The 25,793-nt window shown below is 43.5% G+C and overlaps 1 protein-coding gene across 1 annotated transcript in view; it reads left to right on the top strand.

The window, feature by feature from the left end:
- Positions 1-25,793, top strand: part of NXPE3 (neurexophilin and PC-esterase domain family member 3) — a 44,579-nt gene that overhangs the window by 5,464 nt on the left and 13,322 nt on the right. The window contains exons 2-3 of the mRNA XM_008160675.3: positions 18,186-18,940; positions 23,384-23,457. Coding sequence (XP_008158897.2) covers positions 18,186-18,940; positions 23,384-23,457 — 829 coding nt within the window. The remainder of the gene's footprint in view (positions 1-18,185; positions 18,941-23,383; positions 23,458-25,793) is intronic.

Raw genomic sequence — 25,793 nt, 5'->3', positions numbered from 1 at the left:
GGGCCTCTAGTTGACATATAAATGTGTAAGTTTAAGGTGTACAGTGTGTTGATTTGATATATTGATATATTACGGTATGATTACCACCATAATGTTAGCTAACACATCTGTCATATCACAAAATTATTTCTTTTCTATGGTATAAACAATTAAGATCTTGTCTGTAAATATTTCTCTCTTTGCCACGTCCAGCGTGGCTAGAGAGTGGTCCAGTTCTTGAGTAGGGGCTGCTGGGGATTGAGAAAATGAATGAAAGAGACAGACACAGAGATGTAAGGAAAAAGCTGGGGCTGGGTGGGACCACTGTTGTCTGATGGAGAGACAGGGACCCAGAGCCAATACAGCTTGTTTATTTTATACAGCAAAACCCAGGAAGTTTTACTAAAGGTCAAGACAAAGGAAATTATGTGCATTCTTGGGTGGGACTGAGTCATATTCATTCCTAGTGCTTGGATGGATTTAGATAACGAAACCCACCCCCTGGTGCCTGGGCTGAAGGTCAAGCTGACAACACTCCTGCCTCTGGCAAGGTGTGTTTCCAGAAAGTGGCCCTGCCAATGCCACTGGATTCAGCTGACAACAATTAAAGAAATGCTCATGTGCCTTCCCAGGTGCTCTCTACACTTGTCTCTTAGCAACTTTGCAGTTATAACACAGTATTATTGACTGTAATCACTATGCATTAGATCTCTAGGTTTTACTGATCTACTAGTTGGTCAACATCTCCCAAATTCCCCCACCCTCTAGCCCATTTTTATTAGTTCATCTTTTTTAGATTCCAAATATAAGTGATGTCATACATTATTTGTCTTTGATTCATCTCACTTAGCTAGTGCCTTCAAAATCCAGGTTCATCCATGTTGTCACAAACTGCAGGATTTCCTTCTCTCTTATGACCTAATAATATTCCATTACACACACACACACACACACACACACACACATGCGCCACGTTTTCTTTATTCATCACTAGATACTAGGTTGTTTCCATATCTTAGCTGTTTTGAGTAATGCTATAATAAACGTGTGTGCAGATATCTTTTTGATACGTTTTTTCATTTCTTTTGGATAGATACCCAGAAGTGGGATTGCTGGATCATATGGTAGTAGTTCTATTTTGATTTCTTGAGGGACCTCCATACTGTTTTCCATAGGAGCTCATTTACATTCCCACCAATTGTGTACAAGGGTTCCCTTTTATCCACATCCTCACCAATACACCTATCTTCTTGAGTTAGCTGTTCTAACAAGTGTGAGGTGTTATTTCATTATGGTAATTGATTTGCATTTCTCTGAGGATTAGTGATTTTGAGCATCTTTTCATGTACCTGTTGGCCATTTCGATGTCTACTTTGGAAAAATGTCTATTTAGTTCCTTTTCCATTTTTTTAATTGTCAATTCCTCCCACCAAGTGGATATGTCTAGATTTTTAAATCTGGACACACACACACACACACACACACACACACACACACACACACACACTTCTCTTTAATATGGTTCTGAATTTGTTGGCAAAGCACCCTTATTCCTATATTCCTTGTTGTAACGTCCTTGATTTGACTCTCTTCATATTTGAGTACTTCCTCCAAGATTGTTTTCAATATGAGTCTTTGTGTGCTAAGGCTCTGTATGCATACACCAATATCTACTTTGCTATCTCACTTGAACAGCAACTTAGACATATATAAAATCCTAGGTTCAAGCTTATTTTCCTTCACTACTATAAACCATTATTTTATTTTCTTCTTGAACCCATCAATTCTGCTGAAAGTCTGATGTCAATCTGATTGTTACTCTGTTATAGGCAAACTGTTCTTTCTTTCTGTGAGCTTTTTGCATATTTCTTTGTCTCATTATAATGAGCCTTGGTATGGAGTTTTTCTTACCATTCCTGTTTGGTACACTTTCAACCCTTTATTCTGAGGTCTTTCATCTTTCTGTAATATTGGTAAATTCATTACTCATTGTCTCCTCAAATACTTATATTTTTTTCTCTTTTTCTCTCATTGAGAGACTTGTCGTCATCCATATGTCAGCACTTCTATTTGCCATGTTGCTGACCTCTCTTTCCAGTTTTCAGTGGACCTCTCGCATCTCACCTTCCACCTCACAAATCATCCTTTAGCTCCATCCATCTATAGTAGTTGTCATTTACACTGTTCTAGTTTTAATATCTAATATCTCTTTATTTTTATGAATTGTTGGTTTTGCTTTATGTTGTGAATATCCTCTATTATCTTGTTTAGTGTGTTTACCATCTTATTTTCAGCTTTTGGTTCATCTTTGTCACAATCCTTCATTAGTATATGGTATTCAGTTTGTTACCCATGTTTTACAGTGGTCTTACTCCATCACTGTCTAATTCTGTGGATCTGTGTGCTTATGCTCCATGGGGCAGCAGCTAGATTGTGTGGTAATGTGTAATGGGAAAGAGATGAAGGGCAGGACCTGAGGTCTGTGTCCATTTAGGTCCAGCCCTGGGAGAGCACATCATGGATCTCCTGATTTGCAGCTACTCCATCAGCCAGCTCTTAGGGCTCTGTTCATTTTTGAATTGGATTTTGTTGTTACTGAGTTGTATAAGTTCTTTTTAAGGTGTCTGCAGGGCTGTGCTCCCTCTGGAGGCTCTACCGGAGGATCCGTCCTGCCTCTTGCATTTCTGGTAGCCCTAGGCGTTCTTTCCTCTTCTTATAAGGCCACCATTGATACTGGATTTAGGAGCCAACCTATTATAGTATGACCTCATCTTAACTAATTACATCTGCAAGGTCCCTCTCTCCAGTTACGGTCACTTTCTGAGATCCTAAAGGTTAGCATATCAACATATCTTATTGGAGGACACAATCAATCTCCAACACCTGGTTTGGTGCTTTTTCAGCTCACGCACCTTCCTCCAGAGCTCTCCATTTGTGCTGCTGGAGATTACCAAGGTCCCTAGTCTGCATTACAGCATGTGTAGAAATCTGAGGATGAGCACTTGCCACTGTAGGGGATGTTAAGTAAAATACACTGCTGTTAGGCTTTTTCTGTGCTAAAGAGAGGTTGTGCCCAGTGACCTTAGCTCACATACCCCATCCATGTTGATATCATTTAAAACCATTATCATTATTAAAATTAAAATCATGGTTATTAAAGTTACAGATCGTTGTTTAAAAAAATCATTATTACTAAAACCATGCAGCTTACTAATGTGCCCTTAAACTTAACTGTAAACGTTAGTAGTTTCTTCGTTCACCATTTTTTCTTGTATCCCAGATTCAGTTTTCTTCTTCTGAGTGTATCCTTTAACAGTTCTTGTAGAAACCATGAATATAAACTTTTGAAATCCTTGTATGTCAGGAAATAGATTTATCTCTCAGTTACTCTTGAATGATCATTTGGCTGGGTATAAAATTCTAGCTCATGATCTTTTCCCTCAGCACTTGGAAATATTGCTCCCTTGCCATATTCAGTGTTGCTAACTTGTAGGTAGTACGGCTTTTGTCTCTAATGGCTTTTTTGTTTTAGATGAATATGTATCCTCTGTTTGTTTATTAAAAAAGTATCTATTGGGCTTCTAGTTTGTGCTGGGACTACTCTAGTGCTGGGCATGCAACTGTGAACATGATAAGCCATGGGGCACAAACAAGTGAGCCAAACCAATAAATCATATAATCTCAGGCAGTGACAACTGCCTTAAAGAAAGAGAGTAGGGAAAGGGTCCAGGGCTATGCAGGAAGGTCTCTCTGAAGAGCGTCCTGAATGAGGTGAGTGATGGAGCCTTTCAAAAGCTAACAAAGCTCCTTAAGGGAGGGCTTCTGGCCCCATGTGAGAGCTTGTTCCTGTTCCCTTTGCTCTGTTTCAATTAGCACTGCTCAGTTGGCAGGCCCTTTCAGCCTGCCTATCTGGGCTTGGGAATCTCAGAGAATCCTGTTCCTTTGGGTCCTGCCCCTTTGTGCTACCCAGTCCCATGCAGCATGCCTAGTGTGTGGATGCTGGAGCCACTTTAATTTGTCTTTTTTACTTCCTATCTCTTTATCCTTGTGTATTGGGTTCTAGAAGTATTTCTCAGTGTGATTGTCCAGCTCACTAATCTGTCCTTCAGCTACATTCTCCAATCAGCCAAGATATTTTTAAAAAATTACTTTTTATGGATAGCAAGTCCTTTACTATATCAACCTGCTCTTGGCGTGAGGATATAACTCCTCCTCCTTGCACAGTGCTTGCGGTGTGGGGTGGGGTATGGTGTAGTATAGCTCCCAGGACCCCACACGTCCCCAGCTATTGTATTCTCACTGTTTCTCCAGCCCCAGCTTCCCTTGGCCCACTTGAAGGAAGACCCTCCTCATTGCTAGTCTTGGCTGGTGGGGTGGGGGCACAAAGATCAGCTGGCCTGGCTCTTGGTCAAAGATCTGCCATTCCTCAGGACACCTTCACCCACTCCGGCACAGATATCTCTGAGCTGCCCCATTGTCTTAGCCTATTTGATCATGCTTACCTTGAGTTATGCTTCCCTACATCTACTGTTGGATTCCTGGAGTTATTTGGTATTTCACAGAAAATGGCCCATTCTGTTTTCTGCCACAGTATATCCAGTGCGGGGTCTAGACAGGCCGAGGAAAATGGGGTTGGTGACACAGTGGCATTGACCAGTGGAGGAACAAGTTATGGAGGTTGGCGGATGGCAGGGAAGACCTTGATCAAGATGGAAGGGGGTGAAGGGGCCTCCAGAGCTTCTGGGTGCCATTGAGGTTGGTCTGGTAGGAGGGTAGGGGGGTAGGTAGAAGCCTTTCTCACTGAGCCAGAAAGGTCGGTCTTGTCCTCAAAAAAGCACTATGGGGAAACAGTGCCTGCAAAAAGCAATTACAGGTCTGAGCAGGAAGCAGAGAGCCACTGGGTCCCCTGACATGAGACGACGAAGTGAATCCACAGACTCAGGAGAGATGATGTCTGAAGCTTGTGGACAACTGCTGGGCGTGTTGAGGAAGTTTCCCTGGGTCCCTTAAATCCTGGGTCCCTTAAATCCTCAGTTGCCCATTTCAAGCTTAGACTGTTAAGTGAGATAATATCTGAGATTTCTGTGCAGCAGTGAATATCAGTTTGACCAAAAAGGATACTTATAATGCAGGGAGTGCTGATCATGCCAAAATTTTCAAAGAATGGTCTTGTAAGAACATGGCCACCCTTGAGCAGTGTGGCTCCTGAGGAAGGTGCCTTTCTTGGGTAAACCTCAGGGTTTGGGGTGGATGGGGGACATAGCTAACCACCTTCAACAGATGAGCTGGGATCCAAGTATGAGCCTCTCCCATCAGAACCTGCATCCGGATGAAATCCCTTGGAAGCTCCCTCCTCCGCATGCTCCTCACTTTGCCTTGAGGCCTTTAAAATCGTTTCTTCCCATCTCTGCTCCCATTCCCAAATGCTGGGTTTTGCTCAGATAATTTCCAATTTCCTTTCCAGATATTTTTAGGCATTTTTGGTAGCACATCTATATACGTTTTTTAAGGTTGCTATGGAACATTCATGTCACCGGCAGGCTGTAGAGCACTGATGCCAGAGTCCGATGCTAAGTTTTTGTTCTGCAGCCTCCACTTACCAGCTGGGTGCCTGTGTCTGGGAGTGCATCTTCTGAGCGCCTGCTTTTTCTCACTTGGGAAATGGAGACTGTGATAGCACCTTCCCCATTAGTAGCTGGAAATGAAGAAAATGGATGTAAGATGGAAATGATGCTCTGAGAGGAGGGATAGTATTGATTTAAATTGAGATTATGCTCTGCCTTCCTCGTGGGTGATGAGGAAGGTGAAACCAGTCCACTGAAGATGGAGATTATGACAATCTGTTTCCCACAGATTATTATGAGAGTGAATTGAATTGATGGAAAATGAGAAGATTACAGTGGCTCCTCATGGGGGACCTGGATGGTAAATTGAGTTGATAGCACGTTGAGCTTGCATATGCTTCTGTGGAAGAAGTGGTTGAGGTATAACTGAGACGATAGTATACCTGCTCAGTGTGTGGTTGGCAGGTTGAATTAGATTGTGGTATAATGAAGTTGTGATTTGCTGTCCCTTGATGAAAAATGGAGATTATGATATAACTCTCTGAGAGTTGTTGGGAGGATGATGAGGGTTGGGAGAATATTTCACAGTGCCTTCTTCCTGATTGGTTTGAAGGGTGAAATGGGTTGATAAAAAATGGAAAACCTGACAAACTCTTCCCAATGGGGAGTTGGGAGGGTAAAAGGGTTGGTGAAAAGTGTAGGTTATGGTAATGCCACCACATGGAAGTTTGGTAGACAATGGAGATGATGACCATGCTCTCCTCATATGGCCAGGGAGTGGCAGTAGTGGAGGGAGTGCGTGACTTGGCCCTGCAAGGCCCAGCTGACTGACATGCTTGGGAGAGCAGAGAGGAGGCTACTTGCACTGGGCCTTGAAAGATCAGCAGGAGTTTTTACTGGACCAGGTATAAGAAGGCCCATGATTCCCCCACCCATGCCTCTTCTGCCTTTTGGTCAGTCCCAATGGAACCCTAGGGCTGTAACCTCAACCCTTCCAGTGCTGCCCAGTGACCCCCAAACTCTCTCCGAGGGTCCACCTCACTAGTAGCACCTACAGACCACTCACCAACCCCTGATGTCTCCCCTACCCACTGCCTAGCTATGGTCAAGCCAACTGGGGCGGAGCTCAGACCCCTCCTGGTGTTCCTAGGTCTGCATCTCTTCAGACTGTGCCCACAGTTTGTCTCATTCAGGAACTTCTTCCTCTACAGGCTATCCTCCCCACTGGCCCTCAGGCTCTTAGCATCTCCCCTGATCACCCCTAGTAACTTCACTTGCCCCAGGGATCCAGCCCCACAGGATTTATCCTCTGTCTTCTTGAGGAGAGAAGGGTATCTCCATCCAGAAGACAGGAAGGTGGGATGCAGTTGCTGTGTATTTCCTGCTAGACACTGTACTGGCTTGTGGATTGTCCTAGAACCTCTTTCATCAGCCACCTCCATGAATGGAAAGTGGAAGAATATCCTCAAGCTAGCAAGGACCTGGGCAAAGAGAATCTGGAGTACTTGTGTATCTGGTTAGGGGCTGTGATGGGCGAGGAGGCAGGGAGCCGAGCCTTTTATGTGCTCTCCATGGGGTTCTCCCCACAGCCCCCGGAGCTGGCTCTCTCATCATGCCCAGTTTCTGGGTTGCAGTGGTCACCTGCCAGAAATGACTAGTTTAGTGAGAAAAGGCCTGGGTGGGAAATCTATGCAAGGACCTTGTGACTGAGGCCTTGACACCACAGAAGCAGAAACATGAAGACTCATGAGACCACACCTCTTCAGGTATGAGCACCTTCTGTGGCTGGGACTGTGCTGAGGCCAGGGTGGGGGAGACGTACTGAGGGGAATCTAAACAGGGCTGCTTGCCTTCAGGTGGCTCAGTGTCATGAGGAAAGAAGCCAGGCATCAGACGGTCCCACACATACATATGTGATCACAATTGTGATGGGACAGTGAAGAAGTCAGGAGGAGTCTGAGCTAGTCGGGGCTCAGGAGGACACCCCAAAGAAAATGACTGAGAGTTCAATGATGGGTAGGACTAGCCAGGTGGCCAACACTCCAGGATGAGGAAGAGCACATGCCTAGGCCCAGGGGAGCGAAGGAGGTGGAACAGTTGGGGAATGAAAAAGTTGCTGTAGCCTTTAGAAGTTGTGACTCTGTGCAGGTGAGGAACCCCATGCCTGGCACTGCAGAAGCTGATGGGGAGATGCAGGTCCAGTAGATCCCTTCCCTCGAGTCATTGGGTCTGCATAGCACAGAACGCCAGTGTAGCAGTGACTGGGCGGTTCTCTCTCATGTAAAGAAGTCTGGATTATCTGTGACTAGGGAGGGCCCTGTTGCCATCTTTCTGCTCCATCGCCCTCCTGTGGCTTCCCATCTCCAGGCAACACCTGAGGGGGTGTGGCCATCACGTGCGCATTTGTGGATGTGAAAGTCATTGAAAATGATGACAGGGATGTAGTGGTGCCAGTAGCGAGTGGGACTAAAATCTTCAATGATGACCACAGTGTTGGGGAGGAGGCAGACAACTGCCTAAGAGGGCGGATGGGCTGCTGTCTAGGTACAGCACTTCCATCCTCTCAGATGAGCAGCCCACTCTCTAGACCTTCAATACGATGACCCCTCCTCTTGGAGTCTTCCCCTCCTCTGTCCTTGACCTAGGCCACCTGCAGCCTGTCCATGCTGACATGGCGTAGCAAAGGGAGCAGCTGTAGCACCAGGATCCAGGGAGCCTGTAGTATCACCATGGAAACCCCCGGACTAAGGACCCACACCACATAACCAAGAGCCTCTCCCTTGCTTGCTCTGGGTCCTTCCTACCCCATGCTCCACTTGTGAAATGGACTACATTGAGAGAGAGGGATTCAGGTGCTGCAGCGGGCAAAGCTTGGCACTGGTCCCTGTGTAAGCTGCCTGGCACCTGGGCATGGGGGCGTGAGGGGATGTGGAGCAGGCCCTGATTCAGGGTGTCATGGCTATAAAAGCCCCAGGTAGAGGCTCAAGGCCATAATGAGCAGAGAGATGGCATGCCCGCTGCAGGTCCTCCTGCTGGTCGCCTCGATCTCCCCCTTGTCATTTGCCTCCCTGGATGGCATACCACTTGCTCACTCCCTGTGCTACACCTTCGTGTTGGCGCCCACCTTCCTGCTCCTCTCTGGTCCAAGTCTGAGCTTCATCCCGTTCTGCGGCCAGCCTGGCTAGGCTATTTACCCTGGCACTCCCATTAGGCCGGGGAGTGGGGGTACGGGGGTGCCGGTGGACCCTGCCAAACAGGAGAGGCCCCTGACCAGGTAGGCAGAGTACCTCTGACACCCTGCAGACTGTGAGACTTCCAACCCAATGCCTGCCCCTTACACCACACTCAGCAGAGGGTAGCTTGGCACTACACCTGCCACTTGTCTCAACCTTGGACTGCTTTCCAGGCCCCAAATCCAATATCTCCTCCTTGGACTTCCATTTCCACCCAGGGCAGCTGCTGACCAACAATGAGAGTGTCCTGGATCCCTGCCCACCTCCAGGGACTCAGTGTACTCAACCCAGTCCAGGGCAACCACAGAACTGCAGTCAAAGCTTCATGTGCCAGGTTCGCCTGGGACCCTTCAAATCAAGGGCTGCCCCTTGGATTCCTCCTTGGTGTTTTGTTCCACAGAGCGCAGCCACTTACAGTGAGAGGGCTCTGGACCTCAGCTCACTTCCATATGAGCTCTCAATAGACTCAACACCCAGATGAGGGCACCTGCAGAACAGCACTCACAGGGTCCTTCCTGTGACCTGGTGCACTTAAGAACCTTAAGAGCAAGATGACCCACTTGAACGTCCCTCTCCACCGAGGGCCGTCGACGAATCCGGCTGCCCAACTTCCTGGGAGCAACTTCAGCCTAATGTCCTAGTGGCATATCACCTGGGGGGCCTTTGATAAGGACCAGGCCTCCCTGGACATGCCACTAGATGAGGCTGGGGACTGGGAGCAAGATCTGAAGGAAACCCAGGCCCTGAGCACAGAGGGGTCCCTGGCTGAGCTCCTCCAGGCCAAAGACAGGCACTGTGCCCTGGAGCAGGAGGGGGAGACATTACAACAGCACGCCCAGCAGTGGTGTGGACGGCAGGCCGAGGTCCATGCTCTGGCGCAGTGGTCGCTAACCGGTGGTCCGCGGACCACTGGTGGCCCCTGAGGTCCGAAAGGTTGGCGACTGCTGCTCTGGAGAACTTGTATGGGCAGGTGCAGGGGCTCCTGGGAGATTTTGGACAGGCCTAAATGGGCAGGGGTGACATCCCTGGGCACTCTTACCCTAGAACAATACAGAAAGGGAGCTGCATGGAATGTGGGTTACCTCCTGGGGTGGAGATAGTGTGAACCAGCAAGACACAATATTCACACATATTTTTATTATTTTTAATAAAAATTATTGTTCACTCATAATTTTATTATTCCTCCACAAATTAAAGTTTGAAGTTACATTGTTAGGGGGTTAATTACTTTTTCTGTTGTATCTACAGCATTGGGAATGTTTAAAGGTAGCATTTTAGTATTTGTGCAACAAACATAATATTTATTCCATTTTTAACCAATGCCATATGCCAACTGTGGGGATGGGTGGGAGAAGCCCAGGTCCCCTCTCTGTAAGAAGTGCCTCTCCCACACCCGGAGCCACCCTGCCTTCTCGGAGACCCCAGGCCGGCCACGCCCCGTACTGCAGCCCTGCTTCTCAGTGGACTCTCTGGAAGCAATGCCTCAACATGCTCCTGTCCTTCACTTGTTCCCACGTCTTCCATCTGCCCGCAGGCTTATTCTCTCCTCTTTGCCCAAAGTTTCTGGAAGCTGTGTCATTTCCCATCATGTGCTGTGGATCGCCTGTCCCCAGCCAGCTCTGCAGGCACTGCAGCCCCGCCTGGCCTGCTGGGCTCCAGCCAAACACCACTGTCAGAAGAGTTCACTGCACTACAGTGGTAGTCATACCGTCATATAAGTGGATCAAATCAATATGTGTACACCTTAAACTCACTCAATATTGTATGTCAAATATTTTTCAATTTTTAAGAACGTGGCCAGTTCTGTGAACCAAGAGAGAAGACTTGATGTTTGCTTGAATGCTCAAGTTACAGGTTCTGATTCAGGCAAGTACCTTAAATAAATTCTGGATTTATTTTTATTGGCCACTTAGAATGCAAAGCATTTCATTTGTAAACGGCTGAAATCTGAAAACATGACAACCCAGGTTCAATAAGATAGTCTCCCACAGTTGTGTGTGCTCATTTCAAGCTCAGTTTTTCTGCTTGATGTACAAAAACAATTCTGTAAGACTCTAGGAAGGAACACTACTGATCTGTGGTTTGATGAACTGTTTAACCTCAGTTGCATCTCTTGTTATTTTTTTGGTAAGGGTTCACAGAAATTGTAGAATAGCTGCGTTTTTCTAGTCTCACACCAACATTCTGGTTCCAGATGTCTCCTGAAAGGCACTTACCACATATGGACTCCATCCTCACCCTTCTCACCTTCACTCACTTCCGAAATTGGTGTGGACATGAGCACCGTGCTGTGTCTTCACCATCAGGAAGAAGGCTGTATGTGCTGCTGCTGACCTCGATGAACTCACCCATGCTGACAGGATTGGGCACAAGAAACTTGGTTTGTCCAGGACAGGAAGCTACTTCTCCTTGTGTAATTCTGTTATCCCTGGATTGTGCTAGGACGCTGGATGGCCTGGGAGGCTGGGTGGAGGTGGGCAGCCAAGGGCTGTGTGATGGTGGGGAAAGGTGTGATGGCCATCATAAGGAGAAGGTATCTTAAGACCTACAAAGGAAGCAGACAAGTCCATATATTATAACAGGATTATGATAGGGTCATTTATATTGGGTTGGAGCACAATAAATGACTCAGCAGTCTGTGCAGATATTCTCTGCTAGTAGACCCCTGTTACAGTACTTATAAATAGTATTAACTTGGGTGCTAATGATGGACAAGACAAAGGACAAAGAATGCAGTAGCACCAGGGGACGTACTCCCTGGTGGTCTTGTGATAGATGATTGTTTATAATCGATGTTGTTACCGGGTTGATATTTATCTCGATGGTCATGGCATTCAATTTTTAACCAAAGCCAAATGTCAACTGTGGACACTGGGTATTACTAGCAAAAATATTTATGGCTGCATTTTAAGGAACTTGGATAAACAGAGTAATCATCAACAAGGAAGCTTGCTAAGGACAGTGAGGTTGGTCAAAGGACTCAGAAAGAAACTCAAAAAATGAAATGCGGGACACAGATGGAGTTAGTTTTGTTCACATCAACATCAGTCATTCCACCTCTGACATCTTTGTGGCCCACACATTCTTAACTGCCTGTCTTCCTCTGAGTCCCTAGAGCCAGATATCAGGAGGTGGTCTACGTGCTTAAAGCACCATCCTACGTAATAAAATAGTAATATGCAAATTGACCGCACCTTTGCTACGCCCAAGCCACGCCCACCATCCAAAGCCACGCCCACCAGCCAATCAGGGCGAGTATGCAAATTACCCAACAAAGATGGCGGTTAATTTGTATACGCTGAGGGAGGGAGGAGTGAAGACAACTTAGAAGGGAGAAGGAGGAAAAGCGGAAAGCAAGATGGCTGCCAGAGGGAAAGCCTGGGCGGGGTGGGGCGGGGCAGGGTGGAGTGGGGTGGAGCGGGGCGGGTGGCAGCAGCGTGCAGGCGCAGTAGCTGCTTGCAGGATTCTTCCTGCAAATGGGCTACTAGTAGTAATATAAGCAGCAATAGGAGCAGAGTAAGCCTACTAGGCATAAGACGATCCTCAAAGTAGCCAAATCCCATTTCCCAGGGAGAGAAGCAAGCCAACAACTAAATGAGTCTGCGAAGGAAATCTGATCAGCCTTATTGATAGCATGTTTTATATGGGATAAGAGTCAGTAATGTTAGATTCATACGAAAGTATATAGGTACATTCTTGTTTAATGAGCGCACAGGTCCTGCCTTGTGCTGCAATGAGAATATGTAAAGCCATTCTATTTTGCAAAATCTCATTTTTCCTTTGCCCTGTTTCTTGGTTGGTTCAGCAAGAAAATGCTATGTCTGGAATCATTTCAGGCAGTTGCTGTGAACTTAGGCAAGGCTTGAATTTCTAACTTGGTACTAACACTGGTATACTAGGGTGAGATAATGGAAGCAGGCCACTCCTTCCAAGACAGACTGTGAGTCCCCTGGGACTTTAAGCAGATAAGTTTTGGGGGATTTCTGGTTAAGTCTCATAAGGTAGGGAAGCCCAATGTGCAGTGACCAGTCTATCCATAAGGGAGATAAGGCCATATATGTGTGCCACATATCCAGATACCGTCTTTGGGAGTCAGGGGGGCACCCGCCTTTAAAGATTTTTTTTCTTTTTCTGTCCACTCAGTATCTAAAATCTTGTGCATTATTTGACAAGTAATGGATGGGAGCCACCATATGTGCCTATATGTGGTGTGGTTCATCCAATGGAGCAAACACAGCCAGGCCGTTGTAGTCATACACAATGTCTATGCTCAGATTCCAGCAGAATCAGTGGGGACCATGTTCCTGACTGACTGGCAAGACATACTGTATCCAACCTGGGGGGATTTGCCAGCCAACCCACATTCAAGTGTCCCCTCCCTTGGTTCAATGTTTCAAGGAGCGCTGAATAGTAGTGGACGTGGCCCCTTTTCAGCTCTGGTGTTAAGGCATCAGGCCGTAGCTTTCTAAACAATGTAATCAGTGGAACGTCTCACGTAACAGCTCCCAAGCATTGGTAGGGATAGAACCCCATGCTGGCATCGGCCAAATTGACTTTCCTAACTGCCTTGGCAATGACCTTTGCCCACTTGTGTAAGGTGGCAGATTGCAAAAGGGCATGTAGCTATGCTTTTAAAATTCCATGCTTTTTTTGGGCATGGGGCCAATACCTTCTTTCATTCATGGGGGCATCTCTTGTGGGGGCTCTACAGTAGGGGCTGAAGTGGTCTTGTAATACATTGATCCTAGAATGGCATGTAACTCATTACCCAAGGAACTTGTGGGAGAGAGCTCTGTGCTGTTGCAAATATGCACGCCATTTCTGCAGGGTATAGTCTGGGACAGCAGCTGAAGTGGGTCTTGAAAATAATTTTTCTCTCCACCCCTTAATTGGGAGTGATGTTCTTAAAGCAAATGGCTGCTTTCTGGAGGTGTATCTGATCTCTGCCCCATTGTATCGCTGGGACCAAAATCCAAGGGGCATTTGCTCCTTTTGCTGTTTGTGTCAGAATGCCCAGCCCATGCCTTCTGGGGTTACTGAAATATCTAATTCAGATGGTAACCCCTCCTGTGAGATTCCCAAGAGCTTTAACCTTTGGATGTCGAGCGTGACTCGACAGGGTTAGCATTAGAATAAAGGAATCGAGAAAAAAGCAAGCGAGTGCAAAGGGTTAATCTGTTTGACCAGCTCTTGTTTTCTTTGATCTTTTGTATTTTTTAAGACTATTTTGTTTATTTCTGCTCTAATCTTTAAGATTTCTTCACTTCTGTTCACTGGGCTTTGTTTGTTGTTCTTTTTCTCATTCCTTTAGGTGTGAGGTTAGATTATTTGAAAATTTTCTTGTTTTTTGAGGCAGGCTTGTATTGCTATAAATTTTTCTCTTAGGATTGCTTAGCTGTGACCCATAGATTTTGGATTGTTGTGTTTTTATTTTCGTTTGTCTCAAGGTATCTTTTGATTTTTTTCCTTGATCTTATTGTTAGCTCACTCATTGTTCAGTAAAATGTAATTTAGTCTCCATGTCTTGGTGTGTTTTTCATTTTTCTTCTTTAATTGATTTCTAGTTTTATACCATTGTGGTTGGGGAAATGCTTGATATGATTTCAGTCTTCTGAAATTTATTGACGTTTGTTTTGTGGCCTAATATGTAGTCTATCCTGGAAAATGTTCCCTCTGTGCTTGAAAAAAATGTATATTCTGCTGCTTTGGGGTAAAAAGCTCTAAAAATAACAATTAAGTTCATCTGGTCAAATGTGTAATTTAAAGTCACTGATTCTTTGTTTATTTTCTGTCTGGAAGATCTATCTGTTGATGGCAATGGGGTGTTAAAGTTCCCTACTATAACTGTATTATTGTCCATCAACTTTTAATTTATATATTTAGGTGCTCCTATGTTGGGTACATAAATGTTTATAAAAGTTAGATCCTCTTGTTGGGTCTATCTCTTTATCACTATAAAATGTCCTTTGTCTCTTAAAACCTTTGTTTAAAAGTCTATTTTGTTTGATATGAGTATTGGTACTCCAGTTGTTTTGTTTGTTTGTTTCATTCCTATTTGCATGAAGTAGTGAAATCCTTCCAGTTGAAAATATCTGCATGTAAGTGTAAAACCTGGCCCATCACCTGTTTTGATATAGCCCAAAAGGTAAGAATCTATATATATAAAAGCCTAAGTGACCATTACGACCGAACGACTGGAACGACTGCTGCTATGATGTGCACTGACCACCTGGGGGCAGATGCTCAATGCTGGAACTGTCCCCTAATGGTCAGTGCGCTCCCACAGACAACCTCCCGCAGTCCCTTCCCCCAGCCAGCCAGCGGCCCCGATCGCCCAGATCAGAACCTCCTATGGCCCCTCCCCCCGGCCGGCCAACCTCTTGCGGCCCTTGCCCCTGGCTGCTCAACCTCCTGTGGCCCCTCTCCCCAGCCAGCCAACCTCCCACAGCCCCTCCCCCTGGCCGGCCAACCTCCCATGGCCCCTCCCCCTGGCTGGCCAACCTCCCATGGCCCCTCCCCCTGGCCGGCTAACCTCCCGTGGCCCCTATACCCCTGACCAGCCAGCCCCGATGGGCTCTGAGATGGGCTCTGATCGCCGGCCAGGCCGAGGGACCCCACTCGTACATGAATTTGTGTACTAGGCCTCTAGTGATTTATAATGACAAACATTTGCAATAAAAAGGAAACATTAACTTTGAAGTATTGCCCCACAAAGAATTCCATTCTATATTAAAAATTGTGTTCAGTTATTATTATATTTTGAATTTCATAAGTAAAAGTTTTGTGGAAGAAATGAGAGTTAAGATAATAGAGTCCAAGAAGATCATTAAAACTTCTCTTGTGTTTTGGGAGTAGTTTTAGCTTGTGTGGGATTATTTTTATCTTGTAAAGTATTTGAAGTGGTTTGGCATGGATGGGGAGCCCAGGCCTTATTTAATTGGTTTGTAACAGGTAATATTAGCTGTTGAAGAGAGTAATTTTTGCTTTGTTGTTACTGTTTTTTTGTTTGTTTGTTTTTGTTTTTTTGTCTTTTTTCCCCCTCTTGCAATTTAACTCAGCTGTTTCACGGGTTAAGTACTAAAAAGGTTATGCAACAAATTTGCAATGTATATGTGTGGGAGATTTGTCCTACAGCTTTTGAATATTGTGTTCCCATTTTTTATTCTTTTTTCCTCTTTGCTTTTTAGTTTTAGAAGTTTCTGTGGACATAGCCTCAAGCTCAGAGATTCTTTCCGCAGCTGAGCCCTTTATAGTGTTTTTGAGCTCTGGCATTTCTTTTAATTTTTATTTTAAAGACATTATATCCTAGAGAAGTTTTATGCTTGCAATGAAATAGAAAGGAAGTGTTTTGTGCCAGTCTCAGTTTTTGATAACCAGTGTGTGTGGCTGGACTGGCCCTTGTGGTTCTTATGATTTCAGGACATAGCAATAACCATCATGAAGCTTGGAAAAAAAGAACAAGGTTTATTATTCATAAGTCCCAGGGGACAGGGGTACATTGTATGTCTGGCCCCATACAGTGAGGTTGTGGGTATAGAAAGAGAGGGACTATGGACCTGGAGTTCTACTTTTATTGGTGTCAAGGGTGGGGACCTAGGGTCTAGCACTCTTTATTGGTGAATTCAAAACATAAGAGTGAGAATTTAAAGTGTGAAAAGAGGAAAAGAAGTGGCCCAAATAGTCAGTTATCTAAATCAAAGACTGGAGGCTGGGGAGAGGCAAGGCTGCCTGGCTCTTTATCTAGTTGTGTAGTGTGTGTGTGTGTGTGTGTGTGTGTGTGCGTGCGTGTGTGTGTGTGTGTGTGTGTGTGTGTGTTTAGATAGCCATTTTTGAAGTGGATGCCTCTTTAAAATGCCTGGTCAATTAAAGTTGAAGTCAGGCTCTTATATTACAAAAAAGGAAAAGGAAAAACCAACTGGCAGGGTTTACCCAACAGAAAGATTACAGATATTTCTCATATGCTCCCTGCCCCCATACATGCATAGCCTTCTTCATTATTATCATCATTTTTTTTTACCAAGAATGAACCTCCATTGATACATTATAATCATCCAAAATCTATTGTTTACCTTAGAGTTCACTCCTGGTATTATACATTCTGTGGGTTTGGGCAACTGATAATGACATGCATCAATCATAATAATAACATACAGAGTATTTTGCCTGCCCTAAAAATCCTCTCTGCTGTGTCTAGTATTTCTTTTTGATTCTTTCTTGGAATTTCCATTTTTCTTTTTACATTGCCTATCTGTTTTTGCATGTTGTCTGCTTTTTCCATTAGAGCCATTAGCACAAGCATGTCAAACTCAAAGGCTAAATGGGCCAAATAAACAAGGCATGCGGCCCATGGGCTGCGAGTTTGACATGCTTGCCTTAACATATGAATCATAGTTGCTTTAAGTGTCTTATCTGATTATTCCAACATCCCTTCTGTACCTGAATCTGTTTCTCATGCTTGATATGTCTTTTCAATCTGTGTTTTTTTGCCTTTTAGTATATCTCATAATTTTTTATTGAAAGCTGGACATGATGTACTGGGGAAACTCCTACAAATAGGCTTTTAGTGGAGTGGTGGTAAGGTGTGGGGGAGGTGAAGCATTTTATTTTATTTATTTATTTATTTATTTTTTAAAATATATTTTATTGATTTTTTACAGAGAGGAAGAGAGAGGGATAGAGAGTTAGAAACATCGATGAGAGAGAAACATCGACCAGCTGCCTCCTACACACCCCTACTGGGGATGTGCCCGCAACCAAGGTACATGCCCTTGACCGGAATCGAACCCGGGACCTTTGAGTCCGCAGGCCGACGCTCTATCCACTGAGCCAAACCGGTTTCGGCACAGGTGAAGCATTTTAGAATCCTGTGATTAAGTCTCAGTCAGTTAGTGAGCTTGTGCCTCTGGACTGTGAACTTAACAGTGCTTCTTAGCCCTCCCCACACTCCTTAAGTTGGACAGAATGGTTAGAATGGTCTGGAGTTGGGTATGTCCCTTATCCAAGTTTGGTTAGGCTCTGATAAAACCCCGGTGGGTTAGCCTCTGGTAAAATAGTTTCTCTTGAGGTCAGGCCTTGTTAAGAACAGAGTGCTCTGGTACATTTCAGAAGGATACCTTTTCACTTCTTTTGGAAGCACAGAGGGGAATTTTCTCCGATATTTACTTTTGAACCTGATTGAGCTCCTGGAGGTAAATCTCACAAAAGTGTGGGGATCCCTCTATGACTGTTCCTCATTTTGATTTCACTATGTTACAGTAACATAGCCCTGTGCAACTAGTGAGCTTTGCTTTTTGAAACAGTGTCATCCCCCATAGTTATATTAAAATTTAATCTGAAGTAGAGGTTTATTTGGTTGAATATAAGATGTTTATTGTAGCTATGGTTTCTGATTTTGTGTTTTCCTTTCCAGTATTTGGACCGTGAGACTGTCTCCGCCACATTCATTGACAGCAGCGGACAGTTGGTTTCCTCTCAGGTGATAGGAACTGGCCGGAATCCTTACTGCGGCTACGAACATCAGACTCTGTCCAGCCAGGAGCGCGTGGAGGAGGACTCCTTGCTGACCGCCTTACAGTGGCAGATACCTGACGTGGGCCCTGTCCCCTTTTCGAAGAGCAGTGACCCTTCTTCCAGCTACTTTGTCATCTTGAACTCTGCAGACTTCTTCAAGGTGGGAAGCCAGCTAGAGGTGCTGGTTCATGTACAGGATTTTCAAAGGCAGCCCAAGAAGTATGGTGGAGACTACCTGCAGGCCAGAATCCACTCCCCTAAGCTGCAGGCAGGGGCTGTGGGCAGAGTGGTGGACTACCAGAATGGGTTTTACAAGGTCTTCTTTACTCTGCTCTGGCCAGGCAAAGTTCAAGTATCCGTATCTCTGGTCCACCCCAGTGAAGGGATCAGAGTTCTTCAGCACCTCCAGGAAGAGAAACCAGACAGGGTCTATTTCAAGAGTCTCTTTCGTTCAGGAAGAATTTCTGAAACTACTGAGTGCAACGTGTGTCTTCCTAGGATCCTGCCCCTGTGTAACTTTACAGATCTGTACACCGGGGAGCCCTGGTTCTGCTTCAGACCCAAGAAGCTCCCTTGCAGCACCAGAATCAACCATTTCAAAGGTGGCTACCAGAAGGGCCTCCTGACCGCTGCAGAGAGTGCTTTCTTCCAGAGGTACATGCTTCTTGTCCTGGGGGGTGATCTCAGAGTCTCTTTTCACTGTCTTTGTCCCACTTAGGAGACATTGTCACCCTTGGGAGGCTTTCTTGTTTTGATTATGTGCTACTTACACCCTCTAAACTTGGCCCAGTTCAGGAGAGGTGGTGAATAAGAAAGTAAACACAGATTTATGCTTTGTGATTGGTTTTTTAAAAGTAAAGCTTAGCGTTTATTTCAGTTCAAATTAAAGACCTTTTACCCTTGAATTTTCATTTTTTACCCTTATATTTATGATTCATTTTAGAACTGTGTAGCACCTCTATAGCTCTGTAAGCAAGATCATTAATTAACAGGACATATACAAATTATCCAAGAACAGGGCTGATAAGAGGCCTTATAGTCAGGCCAGTGTTTTAGCTTCATGTCTAGTAAACTAAAATAACTTTTTAAAGCTTTTTAAAAATCATCACCCAAGGATATGTGTTCTTTATAAATTGATTTTTAGAGAGAGGAAGGGGGAGAGAGAGAGAAAGAGAGAAAGGTCAGTGTGAGAGGGAAACATTGATCAGTTGCCTCCCATAGGCTCCCCTACCTGGATTGAACCTGCAACTTAGATATGTGTCCTGACCAGGAATTGAACCCGCACCCTTTCAGTGTATGAGATGATGCTCCAACTGAGCCACTGGCCAGAGTTAAACTAAAATAATTTTTTTTTCTTTTTAAAAAAATATATTTTATTGATTTTTAACAGAGAGGAAGGGAGAGGGATAGAGAGTTAGAAACATCGATGAGAGAGAAACATCGATCAGCTGCCTCCTGTACACCCCCCACTGGGGATGTGCCCGCAATCAAGGTACATGCCCTTGACTGGAATCGAACCTGGGACCCTTCAGTCCGCAGGCCGACGCTCTATCCACTGAGCCAAACCGGTTTCGGCAAACTAAAATAATTTTAAGTGACATATCAGTTGTTAAAATCATATAAACATTTATTAATAGGAAGAAGACTATGAATATAGCAACATTGCTGGGTTAATTTAATGATGAGCATGGGAAGCCAGGAAATACCACAGCAAACTATATATTTTAAGTTAACAGTTTTATATTCTTGAGCGTAAGTGTAAAACTCTTAGTATAATGATCAATATATGGACTAATGTGCAGAATGGAACGCACATTAGTATGAATTAAACTTTCTATTTTCTTCAACATTCCATGTAGTGCTGAAATAAAATAATATTTCTAAGATATAAAAAGTTAAAAAAGCTACATGGTCAAAATTATAATTATTTGAAAAAACAAAATGTTTTTTTTTTTTTTAATTTTTAATGAAACATATACTTTTTAACATTCTTTGGTAGAGAGATATTTTTGTTGATTACATTGGGCACCCTGAAACATTTTATATTTTATGTCCAGTCATTACTTGATGTGGTAAAATTTCCTACCAAAAGGTATGTGGTCTATAGCAGATTCTTCTGGAGTCCGCTCTGCTCCTAACAATTTACCCACGCATTTGATGGACTCATGCTATGCTTTTAGAAGGTCAGCAGAGGGAGCACTACTCAATGTATTTATTGTACTGGCTTTGAGAAGTGCAAAAGGACTTTAGCTTTAGTTTTAATCCTGTATTCGATCTCAGACATGCTATTTATTGATAACTATGAACAAATTATTTTATTTCTGTGCACTTTTTGTCTGTGAATGAAAACTGCTCATTTATGAGTTGTGTTGTCAGTCTACTTAGTGGCCTAACAGAGGAGAAAGCACAGTTTATAATTTACTCAGATTCCAGGTGAAAGAAAGGTTAGAGAATGAAATTAGTGTCAAATTTAAAATATGTCTAACATAAATCCTACCACTAAAACAAACAAACAAACAAACAAACAAAAAACAAAAAAAACATCTGTGAATCCAGAAGGAGAAAATAATATCTGTCCCTGCCCTTTCTTACAAATCCTGGATGAGGCTGGCTGATGGCATTTTGTAATAGAATCATTAAGAAATTCTACTTGCCCTAGCCTGTTTGGCTCAGTGGATAGAGCATCAGCCTGCGGACAGAAGGGTTCAGGGTTTGATTCCGATCAAGGGCATATGCCTGGGTTGTGGGCTCAATCCCCAATAGTGGGTGTGCAGGAGACAGCGATCAATGATTTTTTCTCATCATTGATGTTCCTATCTCTCTTCCTCTCCCTTCCTCTCTGAAATCAATAAAAATATATTAAAAAAAAAGAAATTCTACTTACTTGGGATTTTGCTGGAAAAACTATTTGAGGTGGCATAAGTTTTTGGAAGCCAAATATTTGACAGAATCCTGATACCGATTTTATTTTTTGCATTGTTTACTCTGTTAAAATTCTGAAACATTGCACCAGGCTAACTGAAAGATAAAGAGAAAAGTTGAAATTGATCACTTGAAAGATCTTTGTGTATACTGTTTTGAACTTATGACCTGAATATGGTAAGCTGATATCCATTTTTGCGTCTTTTCTTGGTGGCTCATAATGTTGCTTAATTCAGAAAGGATTAAGAAACTTAATCTCGGTCTTAGGGTTCCTAAATGATGGATAAATAAGGTGAACTAATGCTTGTTTTTTACTCTTAAAGAAAAAAAAGTATTGGTTTTGGAAAAAAATCTAATACTTTGCTTAGAAGATCCTATTAATACAAGGGAAAACCTTTTGAAAAAATGAAATTATCACATACAAAGCTTCCCTTTATTTTAGCATGATTTATAATTCTTTTTTTTACTTTGTATCAAAAAGACTTCAAATCTTTAGAAACTCTGCAAGAATAATAACAATGAGCATCCTTATCTCTTTAACTTAGATTTACCATTGTTAATGTTTTACCACAAATGTTATCTCTCTCTTTTCCTGTGTATGTGCGTTTATATGTGTGTGTCTATGTATAATTTTTCCACCCAGACCATTTGAGAGTAAGTTGAAAACATCATGGCACTGAATTACATGAGTATGCATCTCCTAGGAACATGGACTTTCTCCAACATATAACCATAACACAGTTATACTTTGGACATTTATCATTGATACAATATTCTCATTTAATATGTAGCCCATATCCAAGTCTCTGCAGTTGTCCCAATAATATGCTTCATAGCTACCTTTTTTATTTTAACTAATTGAGTCAATGTTTACGTACAATGTGTTTAGTTATCTCTTTAATCTCCTTTAATCCAGAAGAGCTCTCCAGTTTATTTGTTTTTTACAATGCTAAAAATTTTGATGTCACTATTTTGTAGAATTCCCCTTAATTTGGATTTGCTGCTTTATTGTTTCTGCATGACTAGAGTGAGTTAAACATTTTTACAGGAAAATTGCAGAGGTAAAGTTTTCTTTGTTTCCTTCCCTTCAAGTTCTAAATTCATGAACGCAGTTGATGTGTGCCCTTTTAAAAGTTGTGTGCTCTCTTAAGTGTCACTTATTTAAGCTATGAAATTTTGTTATTCTATAATGTAACCCCCTATACTTCCTTCATTGTAATTTTGTCTCTCTCTCCCATTAAATGTCATTTCCATAAAGGAGGAGGTGCTGTGGAGTTTGTTTACTGTTATATCCCTGGCATCTAGGAGTGCCTGGCATATAGTAAAGTTTAAGAATCATTTAAGAACAAATCTCTGTTGAATTGACTTTTGATGAAACAAAAAATCATGACTGCAAGTTCCTATATCAAGAGTTTGGAAATTTAGCATTTTATTTTTTTAATTTGTTTTTGTTTTAAGTGTAAAAGACCTAATTATTGTGACCCAGTTTCTGGAAGAGTTCACCTGGTTTTCAATATTTTTCTCTTGGGCTCCAGTCTCTCCCACTTTCCACACAGCCCTCCATCAAATATTTTCTAAGCACAGACTCTAGACCAGGACCTGTGTTAGTAGGTATTGAAAACAAAAGGTGAGGGAGACACAATCTGTGTCTTCAAGGAGTTCACGTTTTAGTAAGGGGAACAGACCCTAAAGAGCCATAGTAACGATGAACAAAGTACTGCATGTGCACGTGTCTGGGGCCAAGAGCCTACAGAGGACTCCTCTCAGTTCTGGGCAAGGCTGACGGAATCTGGCGTGTGGCTTACTGCTGCACAGGCTTGCAGCCTGAGAACTAGGAACTAGGTGGTGACAACATAGATATTCTCGTCAGTGTGAGCCTTCTCCGAGTCTGAGGGTAGTAAGCAATTCAGACCAGAATTTGTCATTTTGGGAGTTTGGGTTAAGAGCTAAACAGTGAAAAATTAATTTATTGAATTCCTATCCAGATTATAAGACCTGTTTATGTCTGGAGACCTAGTTACTAATTATTAATTGTGTTGATTAATATTTATGAGAATATTTCATCTTAATGAGCCTCTATGAAATCACATCCACTTTTTATTTGTAAATAAAGACACATATTGGAAAATAACTATTCCTGAATCTAAGTCTGTACTCTTTTTATTCCTCTTTAAGTGGTGTCAATATCAAAATGCCAATCAACTCCAGCGGACCTGATTGGGTGACTGTAATTCCCAGAAGAATAAAAGGTAAAAAGGAATAAGCTCTACGATTTGTTGCTTTTCTTGCTAAATGGATTGAGGCTCTGTAGTTTCACTGATGCTACAAAACCCTTCCCTCCCCTTTAATGTGACATGGTTACTTCTGAGTACAATAGAAAATGCTGAAAGAGCTGTTAGATTAAATTAAATCAGATTAGGTGCATGATCTTGGCTTTTGCTATTTATACTCATGTAAAAGTTGTCTTCTTCCCAACTCCTCTCTTCTTTGGCTTTGGCTCTTCAGGAGCCTTTAGAACTGTTCTGTCCATTATGGTAGGTATTAGCCATATGTGGCTATTTAAATTTAAATTAATTAAAATTTAAAAATGAATTCTTTTTAAATTTAACTTTTTACTTAATTTTATTTCTTTCCATTTATCCCCTCTATACCCTCTTCCACCTCCCTCCCCCCCACCCCACACACACTCACCACACTTGTCCATATCCACGAATTTTTTTTTTTTTTTTAATTCTTGAGTCACACATGCTCAATAGCCACATGTGGCTAGTGGCTACCATTTTGGATAGCATTTTGTAAAGAATATATCCATCATTGCAGAAAATTTTGTTGGATGCCACTGCTCTGGATAGCACTGCTCCAGATATATTTAAGAAATGTGTGTACAATTGTCATGGAAATTTCTTAACTCAAAAACATTAGGTTAGTGAAAGGAACTTGTTCTCAATGTGTAGTCTCTGGACTGGCAGCATCAGCATTACCAGGGGACTTGCTAGAACTGCAAATTCTTTGGTCCTACCTCAGAAACTGGGGGTGGGCACGACAATCTATATTTTAACAAACCTTCCAGGTAATTCTGATCCATTGGTACAGGTATTATTAACATTAAAAGAATGAATTTCAGAAGAGTAAGTGTGTTATATTTTTACAGAGTAGATATAATTAGTTATAGTGACTTTTAGTAGAAAGAAAGGATGAACATTATTACGGAGGCTTATGCAGATGGCAGGCAATTGCTTCTTGGCCTTTTGGTTAAGATCAAGTGCAGATTGAAGCAACATCCTTTTAGCTGTTGAAAGCTTATATATATACTAGAAGGCTGGTGCACAACATCCCAGTTGGGGATGTCCGACTGACAGCTTAGGCCTGCTCCCTGTGGGGATTGGGCAGTCGGACACCTTAGCGCTGCCATGGAGGTGGGAGAGGCTCTTGCCACCGCCGCTGCTCTTGCCAGCTGTGAGCCCGGCTCAGGGCTTCTGGCTAAGTATCACTTTCCCTGTGGGAGCATACTGACCATCAGGGGGCAGCTCCTGTGTTGAGGTTCTGCCCCCTGGTGGTCAGTGCATGTCATAGCGACTGGTCGTTCTGCCATTTGGTCAATTTGCATATTACCCTTTTATTACATAAGACATATATATGTACATGTATGTACACACACACACACACACACACACACACACACATACATATACTGCACTCCAGGGAGTAGTGCACTCCTCACACTTCCTCATCTTTGATACCTCAGGAGGTCCTGTCCCACTACCACATATATTCTTCTCTCTGTTGTCTGGCTTGCCCTCCTTGTGATGTCACTGACCATCCATTGGGATGGTGAGTAGGAGGAGCTTTGGGTGGTATACTTGCATCTGACAGGTCTTGAGTTTCTTCCAGGAAGTGGTTGTGGAGAGAAGGCAGGTTCAGTAACTAGTGAGGCTTTTGATAGATTTTTAGAAGAAGAAAGCAACCATGAATCAGTAGGAGCAGAAGAGCCTGGCTTTAAGAAAACCATTTTGGAGCAGGTGCTGTACACAATTGAAAAGAACAGGGCAGTTTCTGTACAGGGGTGGGCAAAAGTAGGTTAAATTATCAGCCACCATTACCTAAAAGATAAATTGTAAGAAAGGATATGAAATAACAATAATCATCATAGGAAGAAGACAATAATCTTATCTAATAAAAGAGTGATATGCAAATTGACCATCACTCCAAGACACCAGATGTCTAGCCCATGTGGACACAATATGGCTGCCACAAGATGGCCTGCAGGGGAGTGCAGTTGTGGAAAGTTAGGGGTGACGAGGCCAGCAGAGGAGGACAGTTGGGGGTGACCAGGCCAGCAAGGGAGGGCAGTTGTGGGGGACCTAGGCCTGCAGGGGAGGGAAGTTGTGGGTGATTAGGCAAGCAGGGAGGGCAGTTAAGGGTGACCGGGCCAGCAGAGGAGGGCAGTTGAGGGAGACCAGGTCAGCAGGGGAGGGCAGTTACGGGGGACCAGGCCTGCAAAGGAGGGCAGTTGTGGGAGATCAGGCCTACAGGGGAGGACAGTTGGGGGGGGGGGGTACCAGGCCTACAGGGGAGGGCAGTTGGG

The sequence above is a fragment of the Eptesicus fuscus genome, chromosome 3, assembly GCF_027574615.1.
Source record: "Eptesicus fuscus isolate TK198812 chromosome 3, DD_ASM_mEF_20220401, whole genome shotgun sequence".
NCBI classification, from domain to species: Eukaryota; Metazoa; Chordata; class Mammalia; order Chiroptera; family Vespertilionidae; genus Eptesicus; species Eptesicus fuscus.
The sequence above is the reverse complement of the archived record's forward strand: the minus strand, read 5'-3'. Positions and strand labels throughout refer to the sequence as shown.